General features: G+C 45.3%; 1 protein-coding gene across 17 annotated transcripts in view; it reads right to left on the minus strand.

Moving 5' to 3' along the window:
- Nucleotides 1–15,000, minus strand: part of plekha5 (pleckstrin homology domain containing, family A member 5) — a 277,740-nt gene that overhangs the window by 64,209 nt on the left and 198,531 nt on the right. For 16 of the 17 annotated variants that reach the window (XM_063217090.1, XM_063217074.1, XM_063217083.1 and 13 more), the window contains 3 exons: nucleotides 9,320–9,358; nucleotides 2,730–2,889; nucleotides 1,217–1,324 (listed from right to left, as the gene is read on the minus strand). In XM_063217090.1, coding sequence (XP_063073160.1) covers nucleotides 1,217–1,324; nucleotides 2,730–2,889; nucleotides 9,320–9,358 — 307 coding nt within the window. The remainder of the gene's footprint in view (nucleotides 1–1,216; nucleotides 1,325–2,729; nucleotides 2,890–9,319; nucleotides 9,359–15,000) is intronic. The other variant, XM_063217075.1, reaches the window with a different exon arrangement.

Below are 15,000 nucleotides of genomic sequence, written 5' to 3' on the forward strand. Positions count from 1 at the left end.
TCTGTGAAATATTCTTTGAATATCTTGAGAGCTCTGCACATACAGATAAGACAAATAAACGTGATTTAAGTAAAAAAAAAACCTACTGCAAATACATTCTTTGGTTGCTACAAAATAAACAAAGCTTTGACTTTGCAAAGTAAATCCGATAATAAAATCGATTCACTTCACAGGTGATTGACTTCACAGGTGACGGCTATCCCATTGAGACAATGTTCACAGAATAAGTCGGTTTTGGTTTATTTTGAGGTCACGCTACCCGTGAGAGTTTCTCCACACCTCTCTGCACATAAAATCTAAAAAAAAAATAAACAACATATACACTGTATGCTGCTGAGAGAAGATTAGAAGAGTAGAAATGATTGTGTGTACCAGGCACAAATCTCCAGGGACTGAAATTCTGTCTCTTCCAAAAATCTTACTATGTGTCTAGCTCAGAATAGGAATGAGAATCTTTCTTTTTTTCTTTTTTACCCAACCCCCCTCGATAATATCAACTGCCGTCCGCCCACACATACTGTATTTGACAGCTGCCTGAGATCTTCGGATCTCTGTGTGTCCATTAATGCAGCCCATAATTGAAATGTAATGAGGACATTTTCAAAAGATGAAGAGAAGAGAGAATGGCAGAAGGCAAAAGAGAGGACATAGGATTCTAAGAATCGAGTAAGGAGTGAACAGGACTGGAAAAAGATGGGTGACGAGAAAATTGTTGTATAAAATGTGATATGGAAAACAAATCACCAACAACAACAACAACAACAACAACAACAACAACAACAAACCAACCAAGGTTTTTTTCTGCTACTGGGCTAGCATAGACTGTATATCCAACAAGTGTGTGTGTGTGTGTGTGTGTGTGTGTGTGTGTGTGTGTGTGTGTGTGTGTGTGTGTGTGTGTGTGTGTGTGTGTGTGTGTGTGTGTGTGTGTGTGTGTGTGTGTGTGTGTGTGTGTGTGTGTGTGTGTGTGTGTGTGTGTGTGTGTGACAGTGGTGTAGTCTACTTTTTTATGGTGGGTATACTGTATATTTGAGCATTTTTTGAAGTGGGTATACTGTATGTATTTGTGCTATTCAAAATAATGGATCAATCAATTTTAAGTGGGTATACTGAAATCCATGAAATGTAGAAGTGGGTATACTCTGTATACCCACGTTCTACGTAGACTACACCACTGGTGTGTGACAAGGACAAGGAGTCTTACTGCCTTCCTTACCTGTTTGTACAGCCAACTGCTCTTGATTACCGGGGCATTGGGATTCCTTCGAATAGAGTTTGACCTCTTTCCAAAATTATGGATTTTTTTGGAAAGAGGCCTTGATTGCTGCAAAAAAAAAACAACCTTGGGTTAATCATTTCCAAAAAACCTTTGATGTGCATCTTCGTCCTATGGCACGAAGACACGCTGCATCACCGACGTTGGCATAAATAATTTCATGACATGAATAAAATCATTTGATGCTCCTCTTTGAATCTGTGTGTACATAAGGCGCTGCATGATTAAAAAGGGATGTTTACAAATGTGCCCCTTAACTTCATATGTTATTTATCTTTGCATAACTTTTTTCGCAAACACTGTTGGATGTTGCTCCGCATAAGCTTTACTTCATTTAGCAATCTCAATTTGCTAAGGTCAACACAAGCGCTAGGCGAGAATGCTATGCAAACTTGTCCCTGCCGACGTCTCGGAGGGAAAATATCACCTCCATTACTCTTCCCGCGACACACTAAAAGAAAGTTTACTCCCCCGACAGTCTGTAATGTCTTCACCTCCGTTTCCGTCTGTAATGTCTTCACCTGTCTCCGTTTAGGCCACTTAGAGAGCTGAGTCAAGCATTTAAAGCTGGATGAAATATTTAGCTGTAACCTGTGATTTAATTCACTGACACAGATCGTACATCTCATGTCATGCATCATGTTTTATGAACAACTCTCCTGACAGAATGTACTCCCAAACATCTTGGATATTAATTGAAATCATTACATAAAGTATCTACTGTATATTCATTTAAAATAATTCACATTCAGTCTTACACGCAAAGAAGTATATCACATTTTTTCTCTCAAATCCATAAACTATATGATATTATTGTGATATTAAAGCATATGATGTACAGCACAGATCCTGATTGGTTCCTGATGTACAGATCCTGATTGGTTCTACTGCACTTTGCTTTGGGAGCAGGGTGAGTCCTCCAGATCCTCATGTGAGCTCACGAAGCTGAGCGGCAGTGTGAGGTTCCCGCTGATGATATCTTCATAGATTGTAGTATGTAGACTTGTGTGGCAATATGAGATACTGAGTGGTTTGTACTATACATAGATTTGTGTGGACTTGTGAGATGTAAGTGCATTTCTCAACAACGCCGATGCTAATTAGCAACGTCCAATGTCATTTCCTATTGACAACCAATAAGTTGCTACATGGTTAGCAACGAAGCTCTTGAGGAACAGGGTACTAGGCAGGAGGAGTGTGTTTAGCCCTTTGTAGCGCAAGTGACTATATTTGATCACTTCTGATTAAATGCCCATGCCATGCCTCTCTACAAGGGTGTACAACCAAGTGGGTTAAATCAAATCAATCAGGGGAATTCAGGCTTTCACACAGATAGTGGTGACATCATGACATTTGACCAATCAGCAGTGGCCTGAGGCCTGTCAAACTTCTTTTTTCACTCGGTAGCTGAGATTTGTGTGCCCTATAAAGGGTTAGCCGTGTGTAGAGGTACCCGTTGTAAGTCCTGCACAGTCTCGCCCCCCCGGCCCACGGGGCTGCCGGGGTAGGTGGTGTAGTCCGAGCCGCCCGTGTAGTTCGACGCCTCGCTCATGGTGCTCGTCGGTCGCTCCTTCTTTTCCTGTTCGCTCGTGGACGGCGCTTTCTGTGCTGGTCTAAAAAGAAAAAAAATGTGAAACAAAAGCAAAGAAGAAGGGAAAAAAAACAATGAGAGTTATAGCAGAGAATGAAAAGGTGGGGGGGGTGCAAAAGGACAGGAAAGAGGTAGAGAGAAGACAAAAGGTAAGACGAGAAAGAAAAAAAAGAAAAGAGAAAAAAAGGGCAAGGTGAGGTTGCACAAAAGAGCCTGGGAGAGTGCTAGCATCAATCTGGCAGATCAATGGGTGAGTTAGAGAGACAGCGGGCTGGGCCGGGCCAGCCAGGCAGTGCAGCAGGGCTGAGAGTGATGCCTTTGCTAGCGGGCAAGCAAGCTAATTTCCTCTGGGCCTCGTCTTGAGCTATTGGTTTCAGCTAAAGCTCCCCAATGCCCCCCAACAGAAACACGCACACGCACGCATGCACGCACACACGCACGCACGCACGCACGCACGCACGCACGCACGCACGCACGCACGCACGCACGCACGCACGCACGCACGCACGCACATACACACACACACACACACACACACACACTTCAGTATGTGCAGATACACACTCACACGTACACAAACTGCAAACACGCAGGCATACACACATATGCATGCATGATACACACAAACACACACAAATTTGTTGCACACACACACCCAGAGAAACTAACAAACTCTCTCTCTCTCTCTCTCTCTCTCTCTCTCTCTCTCTCTCTCTCTCTCTCTCTCTCTCTCACTCTCTCTCTCTCACACACACACACACACACACACACACACACACACACACACACACACACACACACACACATACACTTACAGCCCCATCCTTAACTCGGTGAGACTTTCAAACTCCCCTTAATGACTCTGCATCATGGCAGCCCATTATCCCCTTCTGTCTCAAGAAAAAGAAGAACAAGAAGGAGAGAGAGAGAGAGAGAGAGAGAGAGAGAGAGAGAGAGAGAGAGAGAGAGAGAGAGAGAGAGAGAGAGAGAGAGAGAGAGGGAGAGAGAGAGAGAGAGAGAGAGAAACAGAGACAGACGGGGGGTGACTTGACATGGAGGATGAGCAGAGGAATGGAGAGATGGAGCAGAGAGGAAGAGATAAAGATGGAATAAGGAGATAAGAGGACAGAGGAAAGGGCAGGAGAGAGGAGAGGGAGAAAGAGAGACAGAGGGAAAGCTGACGCTCCCATGAATCAAGGCAATTGCTCAACCCTGCGTCACTACTGATTTAAGCCTTTGCGTCGGACAACCTTAAATCGCCTTTCCAAGTTGGAGGAGCTAACAAATTGAACTGTGTTCAAGTTTATGCTCCAGCCAATACGCCCTCCCCTCTACCCACGACCCTCTACAGTGGGTGAATTCCAATATGCGGACTCCCATCCTCCCTTGCTCACTTGCCTGCTTGTGACCTCATGATGACGTCATTGACGACAGAAAATTAATTCACTATCTTGAAAATGCACAATTCTAATTTCATTTTCTCATTTGCAATCGGGATGGTGAATGAAAAACAGTCCCCAAAAGTTGTTGTGGCTAAACTGACAGAGGGGAAATTTATTTTTCTCCACGGAGGCGGGACGTCAGCAAAATTCAAGGCCACAAGCACAAGTGGAGGACGGGAGTGTGCATATTGGAATGCATCCTTTATCTCCCACGTCCTTCTTTGCCTTTCCCTGAGCTCTATCCGCCCACTTGCCTTAGAGGTGACAAAATACCAGAAGGGTCAAGGTCTTTGAGTTCTCCTCCTCTGACATGGCAGGGTGCTCATGGAGCACTGTCCCACCTCTGTCGACTCGGAGCAACTGCATCTGTGTCCAGATGAGTCTTTTAACCGTGGCCAGTCCATACGTACTAACCAGTGAGGCTACATTGGATTTTGCATTCAAGCCAGTCAATCCGAACTCGTCAACCTGCCTATCCACAAGTCTTTATGGTCTGGTAAAGTACAGTGTAATTAATCAAATGTGAATGTTAGAGATCCTATATCAGGGGAAACAGGGGTCTGATCAGCTGTAGCTCATTGTCTGAGTTAATAATAATGATCATAATAATACTTCTGTTTAATATAGCGCCTTTCAATACACCCAAAGTTGCTTGTATACATAGAAATTCTGTTGACTTCACTCGCTGAGTCAGTAACTAGTAGCGATGTGTGTGAATTTAACTTAAGCTTTGGCTACAACCCTTGCGTGACAGCCAGGTCAGGACTTTTGGCATTTTCATTCACAACGCTTATGATAAATTTGGCATGCTATCAAAAAGTGCATTACCTGTCTCTATTGTCAGACACTGCCCTACATTCCTATGCCTTACAGTTCAATGCTGTAGTCTACAGGGAACAGTCTTTTCTGGGGCACGTGGGGATAAAAAAAAAAACAGTAATGGGCTACTCTTTTTGTGGCTATGTGACGTCAGGTTTTAGGCCACTCTAAAGGAACACATGCACCTAGTCCTGTTGCTTGAGGGTTATTTTAAGAATGCGGTCTGAAAAATGTCTGAACACACTTTTCCGAAAACACACACACACGCGCACACACACACACACACACACACACACACACACACACACACACACACACACACACACACACACACACACACACACACACACACACACACACACACACACACACACACACACACACACACATGACTCGGCTACATGCCACATACAGGGACGAGTTAGAGGGCAGGTGCTGAACACACAGTTGGGAAAAATCGGTCAGCCGGTCCAAACAATCAAGACATGCCAATAAACACACACACACACACACACACACACACACACACACACACACACACACACACACACACACACACACACACACACACACACACACACACACACACACACACACACACACACACACACACGCACACACACACACACACACACACACTTTGAAATAAGCTGTGTGCCAGGTAAACAGGCAAATATCAGCTAGAAACATAAACACAGGGCTGCATGATGTCAATGCAACGATGCGTCTCGCAAAACAGGACATAGGACAGGACATCTCGCCACTCACAGACATACCAGTCATAGCTCTGAGCTGTTTACACAAACACACACACACACACACACATTAATGTCTGGGTCAACGGGTACGAATTAAATCATGCATCTATCGAACCTATTAGACAGTGCTGATTACACTGCTCGGATGGCCAACGGGCTCTTTTCCGAACGATTGCCTCCACCAAACATCAGAGAACGAAACAAAATAACAGTAAGAGAGGATGGAGTGCAGAGTAATAGAGAGACAGGGAGGGAGAGAGAGAGAGAGAGAGAGAGAGAGAGAGAGAGAGAGAGAGAGAGAGAGAGCGAGAGAGAGAGCGAGAGACAGGCAGACAGACAGGCAGACAGACAGACAGACAGAGACAGAGAGAAAGAGAAAGAGAGAAAGAGAGAAAACGTGACAGACGAGTCAGTGAGTGAGAAAAAGGGGAGCGATATGACGTCATGTAATGATTTTTCAGAGTTCAGAAAATGAGTGGGGCAGTGTGAGTGGCGGATGTCCTGAAATTAGCCTTGTTTCACCCCCCCCCCCCCTCCAGCGGACTTGCCAACACCCAGGGGAGAGAGGACCAGAGCAGCGCTGCTGGCAGCATCAATTAGAAGTCAAAAGAACGCAGAGAGGCGATGACTCATCCAGCAACTCTCAGCACAGCACTCTCTGTTTTCTTTTTTCTCCTCCCTTCATTATGTTCTTTATATATATATATATATATATAGCCTAAGAGAGAGAGATAGAGAGAGTGATGAGTGAGGGAGAGACGGAAGGGGAGTATAGAAAAAAATAAAGAATAGAATGCAAAGAGAGAGATAGAGTACCAAGTATATATATATGAGTGAGGGAGAGACGGAAGGGGAGTATAGAAATAAATAAATAATAGAATGCAAAGAGAGAGATAGAGTACCAAGTATATATACTATATATACTTGGTACTCTATCTCTCTCTTTGCATTCTATTCTTTATTTTTTTCTATACTCCCCTTCCGTCTCTCCCTCACTCATCACTCTCTCTATCTATCTCTCATTTCACCACTTTACTCATCAACTTTTGCACTTTATTTTATTCTTCCACCCTTCTCCGCTCTCTCTTTCTCCCTCTCTTTCACCCATCACCATTCATACTCTCTCCTCCCTTCTCTCTCTCTTTCTCCCTCACACATCCTTCTTCACGCACTTTTTACACGCCCCTTAATCCTCTCTTTCTCTCTTTCCGTCAGTTTATCTCACACTATCTCGTTTTGGTCCTTCTGCTACATCATTCTGCAGGGAGCGAGTGATAGACTCTCTGCATTTCATCTGAGTACCTTTCTAGGGAGCTGTACCTCTGGTATCGGCCACCTGCAAGCTACAGATAGACCGATACTGTATTTGATATTTTAAACATATTGGTATCCATATGGCCAATTTGTAGAGATATGCAAACTGTGTGTGATTACAAAGCAATGGTAATGACACCTTTTCATTAAGAGGGCAAGAACAACATTATTTCTTTAAGTTATTTTTGCCAATCTCGTACCAAAGTTGGCAAGGCAAGAATGCGTTTTCATAATCATTCCATAATAGTGAAAAAAGTGTAACAAATATAAAATCTACAGCTTTCCTCAACCATAAACTGGCCGTCACTTATCAACTATATCATTTGGTCATGAAAAAAAACACATCGGTCACTCTGTACTGAAAGCCTTCCCATCTTGCCTTTTATCTGTGTCATCCTTGTACAAGCACAAAGGCAGGGTCACGTGTGCAACTCTGAGCTCAAAGAACGCTACATCAGGGCCTCAGAGTCCATCAATGCCCAAAGGCCACATGAACTTATTCACTCTGTCATTCCATGGTGGAAACAGAACACATACGTAAGCTATGTCCCATTTCTCCCCACTCACATTTGGGGTAGTCATGGGTAAGTGTATAGGGCTTCATATTGTAGCCCAAAGGTTGTTGGTTTGACTCTCGACCCGCCAGATTGGCGGGTGGAGTAACTAACCAGTGCTCTTCCTCCACGACTGAGGTACCCTGAGCATGGTACCATCCTGCCACACTGCTCCCTTGCATGGTTGAGGCACTGTGCAGTGTGCACTTGTGTGCTGTGCAGTGCTGTGTCACAATGAAAATGGGAGTTGAAGTTTCCCAGGTGGGCTTTCGCTTCTTTGCCAAATACCCACCCCAAATGGGCACCCACACAAGCAAATGTTTAGGAGCAAAAACAAATTGAATGGTTGGGAATGATACAGGGTCCTGAACTCCATTCACTTTCCCCTCGCATCTGAACACAACCGAATGTACGTATATGCTACTGATGGATATCCAAGGGCTTTGAGTAATGAAGGAAAGACCCTAATGACGCATTGCTACATGCTGTGTGACTGTGCCGTATTTTTACACAGCTCATGTCTCGTAAACATCCTACGCATCCTTTCAGTCAATGCCAACTGGGGCGCCGTGACTCCAGGGCAGCGAAAAATGAATGCCGTACTTCTGCTGAGCGTACGAGAGAACTATACCACTCATTTTTCAGCATCCGCAGATGGAATTATCTGTTGTTCTCTGGCTCATCGAGTCGCCGCCGCATTCTCGTTGAGTGACGGGAGCCAGTGGTGGAGATTTGTATTGAAATATGAGGGCGAGGAATCGGATGGCAACACATAAATCTTGCACATCTTTTCCCATTAGCGATGCATAGCGGGCTATCAGGTCGCGCGATTTGAAGGAAATAAACACACCCCATGCAAGCACGCAGACGCACACAAACAAACACATATGCACATACATGCGCACACACACACACACACATACACACACACACACACACACACACACACACACACACACACACACACACACACACACACACACACACACACACACACACACACACACACACACACACACACCCACCACTGTGCATTAATGCATGCACACACATACACACACACCCGCACACAGGATTTGGAGCAAACAAAGACACCCCATGCAAACACAACATTGCACGCAAGCACGCATGCACGCACGCACGCACTCACGCACACACAGGCACACACAGGCACACACATAAGCATACACATAGGCACACAAGCACGCACTCAGGCATACACAGACAGACAGACACACACACACACACACACACACACACACACACACACACACACACACACACACACACACACACACACACACACACACACACACACACACACACACACACACACACACACACACACACACACACACACACACGGCCGTGCACACCAATCAAAAACACCCACACAAATAGCCTAAGGATAGTGTTTAGAGCAGGATGAGAGATTGAGTGAGGAAAAAAAACAATCAAAAGGATGAATGAAGGCTTATTTGGCAGCAGAAACAAATAAATAGGGTCTGAATTATAGAGAGGGAGAGAAAAGCAGAAGTAGCGAGTCAGCCCTGAAGATGTATTACCTGTTTACTACAGGGTGGACAAGCTTTCCACAATTCACGCTAGAAAACAGAAAAGAAAAGAAAACAAAAAAATGGGGCAAAAATAAATAAACTGAATAAACAATTAACACATTTCATGAATCATAATGAAATCATAATAATCAATTAACATGAAATCCTATGAAGGAGTAACATCAATGACATTCCAATGGTAACAAATCAAGAGAAAATATGATTAATGGTCTTCTGTGAACTTTTTCTTATGGGGGAAATGTAAAATATGCATGCCTTAACATATCAGAAAACTGTTGAGATGCCAGAATGTGTGTGTGTGTGTGTGTGTGTGTGTGTGTGTGTGTGTGTGTGTGTGTGTGTGTGTGTGTGTGTGTGTGTGTGTGTGTGTGTGTGTGTGTGTGTGTGTGTGTGTGTGTGTGTGTGTGTGTGTGTGTGTGTGTGTGTGTGTGTGTGTGTGTGTGTGTGTGTGTGTGTGTGTGTGTGTGCCTTTTTTTACAGGGGAAATATGCATGCATAACTCATCAGAAAACTGTTGATATCCCAGAATGCGTGTGCATGTGTGTGTTTGTGTGTGTGTGTGTGTTTGTGTGTGTGTGTGTGTTTGTGTGTGTGTGTGTGTGTGTACAGCTGTGAGTACACGTGGTAGCCACACAGCACCTTGCGAATATTAAGCATGCTGTCTGCTGATATATGGGTGTCAACAGGCCGTTCCTGTTTGGCCTTCAGTAAGAGAGCACCCAGGCACCAGGGTACCCAGCTTGGCTGGCTGGCTTGTCTCTGGGGCATCCTCACCACCTACTGTAGCTCACCCATCCAATCCCCCATGTTTCCCCATCGCCTATGGTAACTGCACCGCACTCGGCTAACCCCAGCCTCAGCTGGGTTGCACAGCCGCCAAGGGCGACACAATCTGCTCGCTGCATAAACCTTGTACTCCCCCCCTGGTACCCATCCCAACATGGCACCACCACCACCACCACCATCACTACCACCACTACCACCACTAACCGGAAACTCGAAAAAGACCCAAAACTCCAAATGTCATATCATTTTTTTCCCATCCATGCCGTGTATTATGCAACTTCCATAGGACATCCAAGGTGTTAATGTGTGGGTAATGGGCATAGGACCATGCATGGTGCAGTCAAGGAAACACAGCAACCAAATGAGTGGCTCCTACTTGCTTAGTTTATACTGAGAATTTCCTTTTGGGATAGCCTTTTTGTCTTGTGACTACATTTCTTTCTTCATATAAAGCATCACCACAACTATGGCCTACAGCATGTTTGATGGGAGAGTATGACAACTCTGAAGGCATTTTTTTGACATCAGTTTCAGAGTTCACACAGTTGCCGCAACAGTGCTCTCATTAAGTTCACACAACTGCCTATTATGGGAACCAGCGATGGAGCAGAGATTGTGCCGCATAAGGGGCAGCTGCTGAGGGTCACATGCCAGACCTCGCATAGCCCCAAACATTCCCTCCACACCCCCTCCATCCCACCCCTTCCCCCCACCTCAACCAACCTCACCCCTGCCATCATAAAGAGGGCATCCGTCCAAAAAGGGGGCAGCTCTTTTTGATCAGCCTTGAAGCTACCAGATAAAAAAGACTCATTCATGTCAGCCGTGTATGAATAAAGAGACAGATCTCAGGGCTACATTTAAGCCCTGTGCGTGTTCATTTTGAATAGGAGGCAAGCTGTCAAAGGATTTGTTTTGTTGCCGCTTGGGGAGTCGTGGGATTTGGGCTGGCTTTGTTATACGAAACACTGTCGCTCCGCCGAGCCTCATAAAAGACACACAAACAGATCGTTGATCACAATCATCATAGATCTTTTTTTTTTTCAGGGGAAGACATCAAAAAGTGCATTATTGGATCTTCGACAGCCCTACTTTTCCCCCCCGAAGTGGAAGACACTAATGAGAAAAATGGCTGTCAGCGAAATCATGACTCGTGTAAACAGATTCTCCACTTTGCGGTGAAATATGACTTTTCTTGAGCCCTACCGAAATGTGGAATTATTTCTTTTCTCTCTTTTTGCCTTTCCGGCACCAAAAAGTATAACAGTGTAACTGGATTAGAAGAGTACAGTGTCTCAGGGTCTTGGGGGAATGAACACAGGGAGTTAGGAGATCCCTTCTCCTTCTTCTTTTCTTCTCCTTCTTCTTTTCTTCTGCTTCTTCCTCTTCTTTGCGTGAGCGGTGAGTGGGAGAGAACGAGATTGAGGCTCTGAGCTACTCTAACCTCATTAGCGGTAGATGAGGGTTCCTTTGGGTGAGCATTTATCCCCATTAGCTGGCCCCATTAGAGTTCCATTGGAATTGGGGGTGGGCGAAAGATGGTGGTGCACTGCGCAAGCAAACTTAGCTAAGCACTTTGCTTGTGTTGTACCGTTACTCACCCAACGGGTGGCAGGAAGATGGAGGTGGGGTTGAAGGTCGTATAAAGGTGGTGGAGGGAGAGGATGTTGCTTAAGTTAGCTTCTTACGGCTGCTATCCTGTTATAGTGGCGTTATAGCGTGGCAAAGCAAGCTATAACCTGGAAGGTTAGTCTGACAATGCTACATTGAAGCTAACAATCAAGATCAACCTTAATGCAACCTATTGTCACTGTCCTCCCCAACGACTAGCTACACAGATTCAAATAGAAGGAAATAAAATTGTTGAAAATTGTGGTGGGAGGATAGTTTTGTGTCCTTTCTGATTATCTCCTGTGGTGCAATACTTGACCAACTTGCCAAGCAAAACTATTTATTAATAGTCAAATAAACAAATAATCAAATGAACACAGATATGCGTGCACAAACACACGTACACACACACACATGCACGCACGCACGCACGCACGCACGCACACACACACACACACACACACACACACACACACACACACACACACACACACACACACACACACACACACACACACACACACTCACACACACACACACACACACACACACACACACACACACACACACACACACACACACACACACACACACACACACACACACACACACACACACACACACACACACACACACACACACACCTGTGCCTTGCATACAAACCTGGCTGAGAGGGCGCCCAAGAAACCCGAAACTAATTTACCTGCTTGCCTTACTTAATGTCAATATTGAGCATGAGGCTTACTTTCCTACTTATTCCTCACCTAAGAACTGCTGGCTCACAGTTGTGTTGTGTGCAGAAAGATGTCTGATGGTGTTGTGTGCGGACAAATGTCTGAGATTGATAGTCCAGGCAGAGGGGCGAGTCTGGATGGATGAGTGGGTTTCCATAATGCAAAACAAATCTTTGCCAAAGCCACCGCTGACAGGAACTAATGAGATGGTGTGTGCCCTGTGCAATGCAACTACACACACCCTGCCACCACACTGTACTCATAGATATGCATAAGTCTACAACTCTACACACACACACGCACGCACGCACGCACGCACGCACACACACACACACACGCACACACACACACACACACACACACGCACACACACACACACACACAACGACACACATGCAGTAGATACACAAATATATACACGGTAACAGAACGCAGGCACCCACCCCCAGGCAGTGAACATATACACACACACACACACAAACAGACACACACACACACACACACACACACACACACACACGCAAACACACACTCACACACACATGCACACACTCACACGCACGCACACACATGCGCACACGTGCACACACACACACACACACACACACACACACACACACACACACACACACACACACACACACACACACACACACACACACACACACACACACACACACACGCACAAACACACGCACACACACACATATTCGGCAGTCACTTAACACATGGTGCACTACACACATACAAACCCAGCTAAGAGGGTGCCCATGAAAGCTGAAGCTAATTTGCCTGCTTGCCTGTTTGTCTGTGTGATAATCGGGACCCCCTGACGGCTGTCCTCTGTGGTAAACATGCATCATTGTTTTCTCCAAAGGGAGACAGATGGGGATCATCTGTGTGTGCACTGCCCAGAGCGTGGAATGCACACACACACACACACAGATGCACGCACGCACACACAGATGCACGCACGCACACACGCATGCAAGCACGCAGGTACGCATGCACGCAAGCATACACACACACACACACACACACGGATGGACGCATGCACTCACATATGTGTGCACGCACACACACACACACACAACACACAACACACACACACACACACACACACACACACAGACACACACACACACACACACACACACACACACACACACACACACACACACACACACACACACACACACACACACACACACACACACAGATGGAGGCAAATACATGGGCACACACATGCCCTCATGCATACTCACATATGCACGCACGTACACACACTCGCACTTATGCAGGCACGCGCACGCGCACGCACACGCACACGCACACGCACACACACACACACGCACGCACACACACACACACACACACACACACACACACACACACACACACACACACACACACACACACACACACACACACACACACACACACACACACACACACACACACACACACACACACACACACAAACACACACCTGACCACCCTTCTATTTGTATGCTTCTCTTTCACCCCTGCAATCAGTTATTGTGCTTTTTTCCCACACAGCTGTAATGTCAAGAGGCAGCTGCTGTGAAAAAAGCCACAAACTAAAAACTACCTAAAAACCTTGTGCGTACGTCTGCGAGCGTGTGCGTGCGTGCGCGTGTGTTTATGTGTGTGTGACAAGCAACTGTGTTCACATTATGGTATGTTCACAACAACAGTGACAATGTATGAGGTGCACACAGTACTTCACATCTTAATCCCATGTTGCACTGAGCACACAACTTGCCCTGATCTACGCATCTTCCTCAATCATTAACATCTGGAATGTATGCAATCAATTGGCGTGCATACATTAAGTCTGCCTATAAGCTTAAAAACTACAAGTCTACAAATGCTGCTAAGGATATCTCTAACTTTAGATCAAAAATGATGGACATGGAGATGATCCACCCTTTCACGTATGAAAGGTGTCAATTTCCAACTCATAATGAATACTTAGAGCAGGGGTGTCAAATTCAAATTGACCAAGGGCCAAAATCAAAATATGGAACGAAGTTGCGGGCTGAGCTTGCATAGGAGTGTGAGCTGTGTCATTGGCCTGGGCCCGCTCATACTTCTGAGAAACATCAAATTTCATGTTCAAGTCTTGGTACACTGTACATTAATGATGTATGAGGGCCAACTGTAATACACATTTGAAATGATCTCGCGGGCCAAATAAAATGACTCTGCGGGCCAGATTTGGCCCCCGGGCCTGAGTTTGACATCCCTGACTTAGAGCATTATAGTTATGGTAAATATTCATAAAAATACAACATTTGTGAATAGGCAGTATACATTCTGGAAATAAACCATTGCTTCACACTGCATTACATACAAAACAAGCTCGTAGGTAAAATCATTTCTAGCTGTATAAAGGGGCAACTGCAGCTATTCACTGAGTCTCAGCCAACAGACAAAGGCTGTTTGTGTTGTAGCACCGTAATATTCATGTGATGATAGTGGCTGTTAGTGCTGTGTTGGTGAGTTAACTTACCA

This window comes from Engraulis encrasicolus, chromosome 15 (assembly GCF_034702125.1).
Source record: "Engraulis encrasicolus isolate BLACKSEA-1 chromosome 15, IST_EnEncr_1.0, whole genome shotgun sequence".
NCBI lineage: Eukaryota > Metazoa > Chordata > Actinopteri > Clupeiformes > Engraulidae > Engraulis > Engraulis encrasicolus.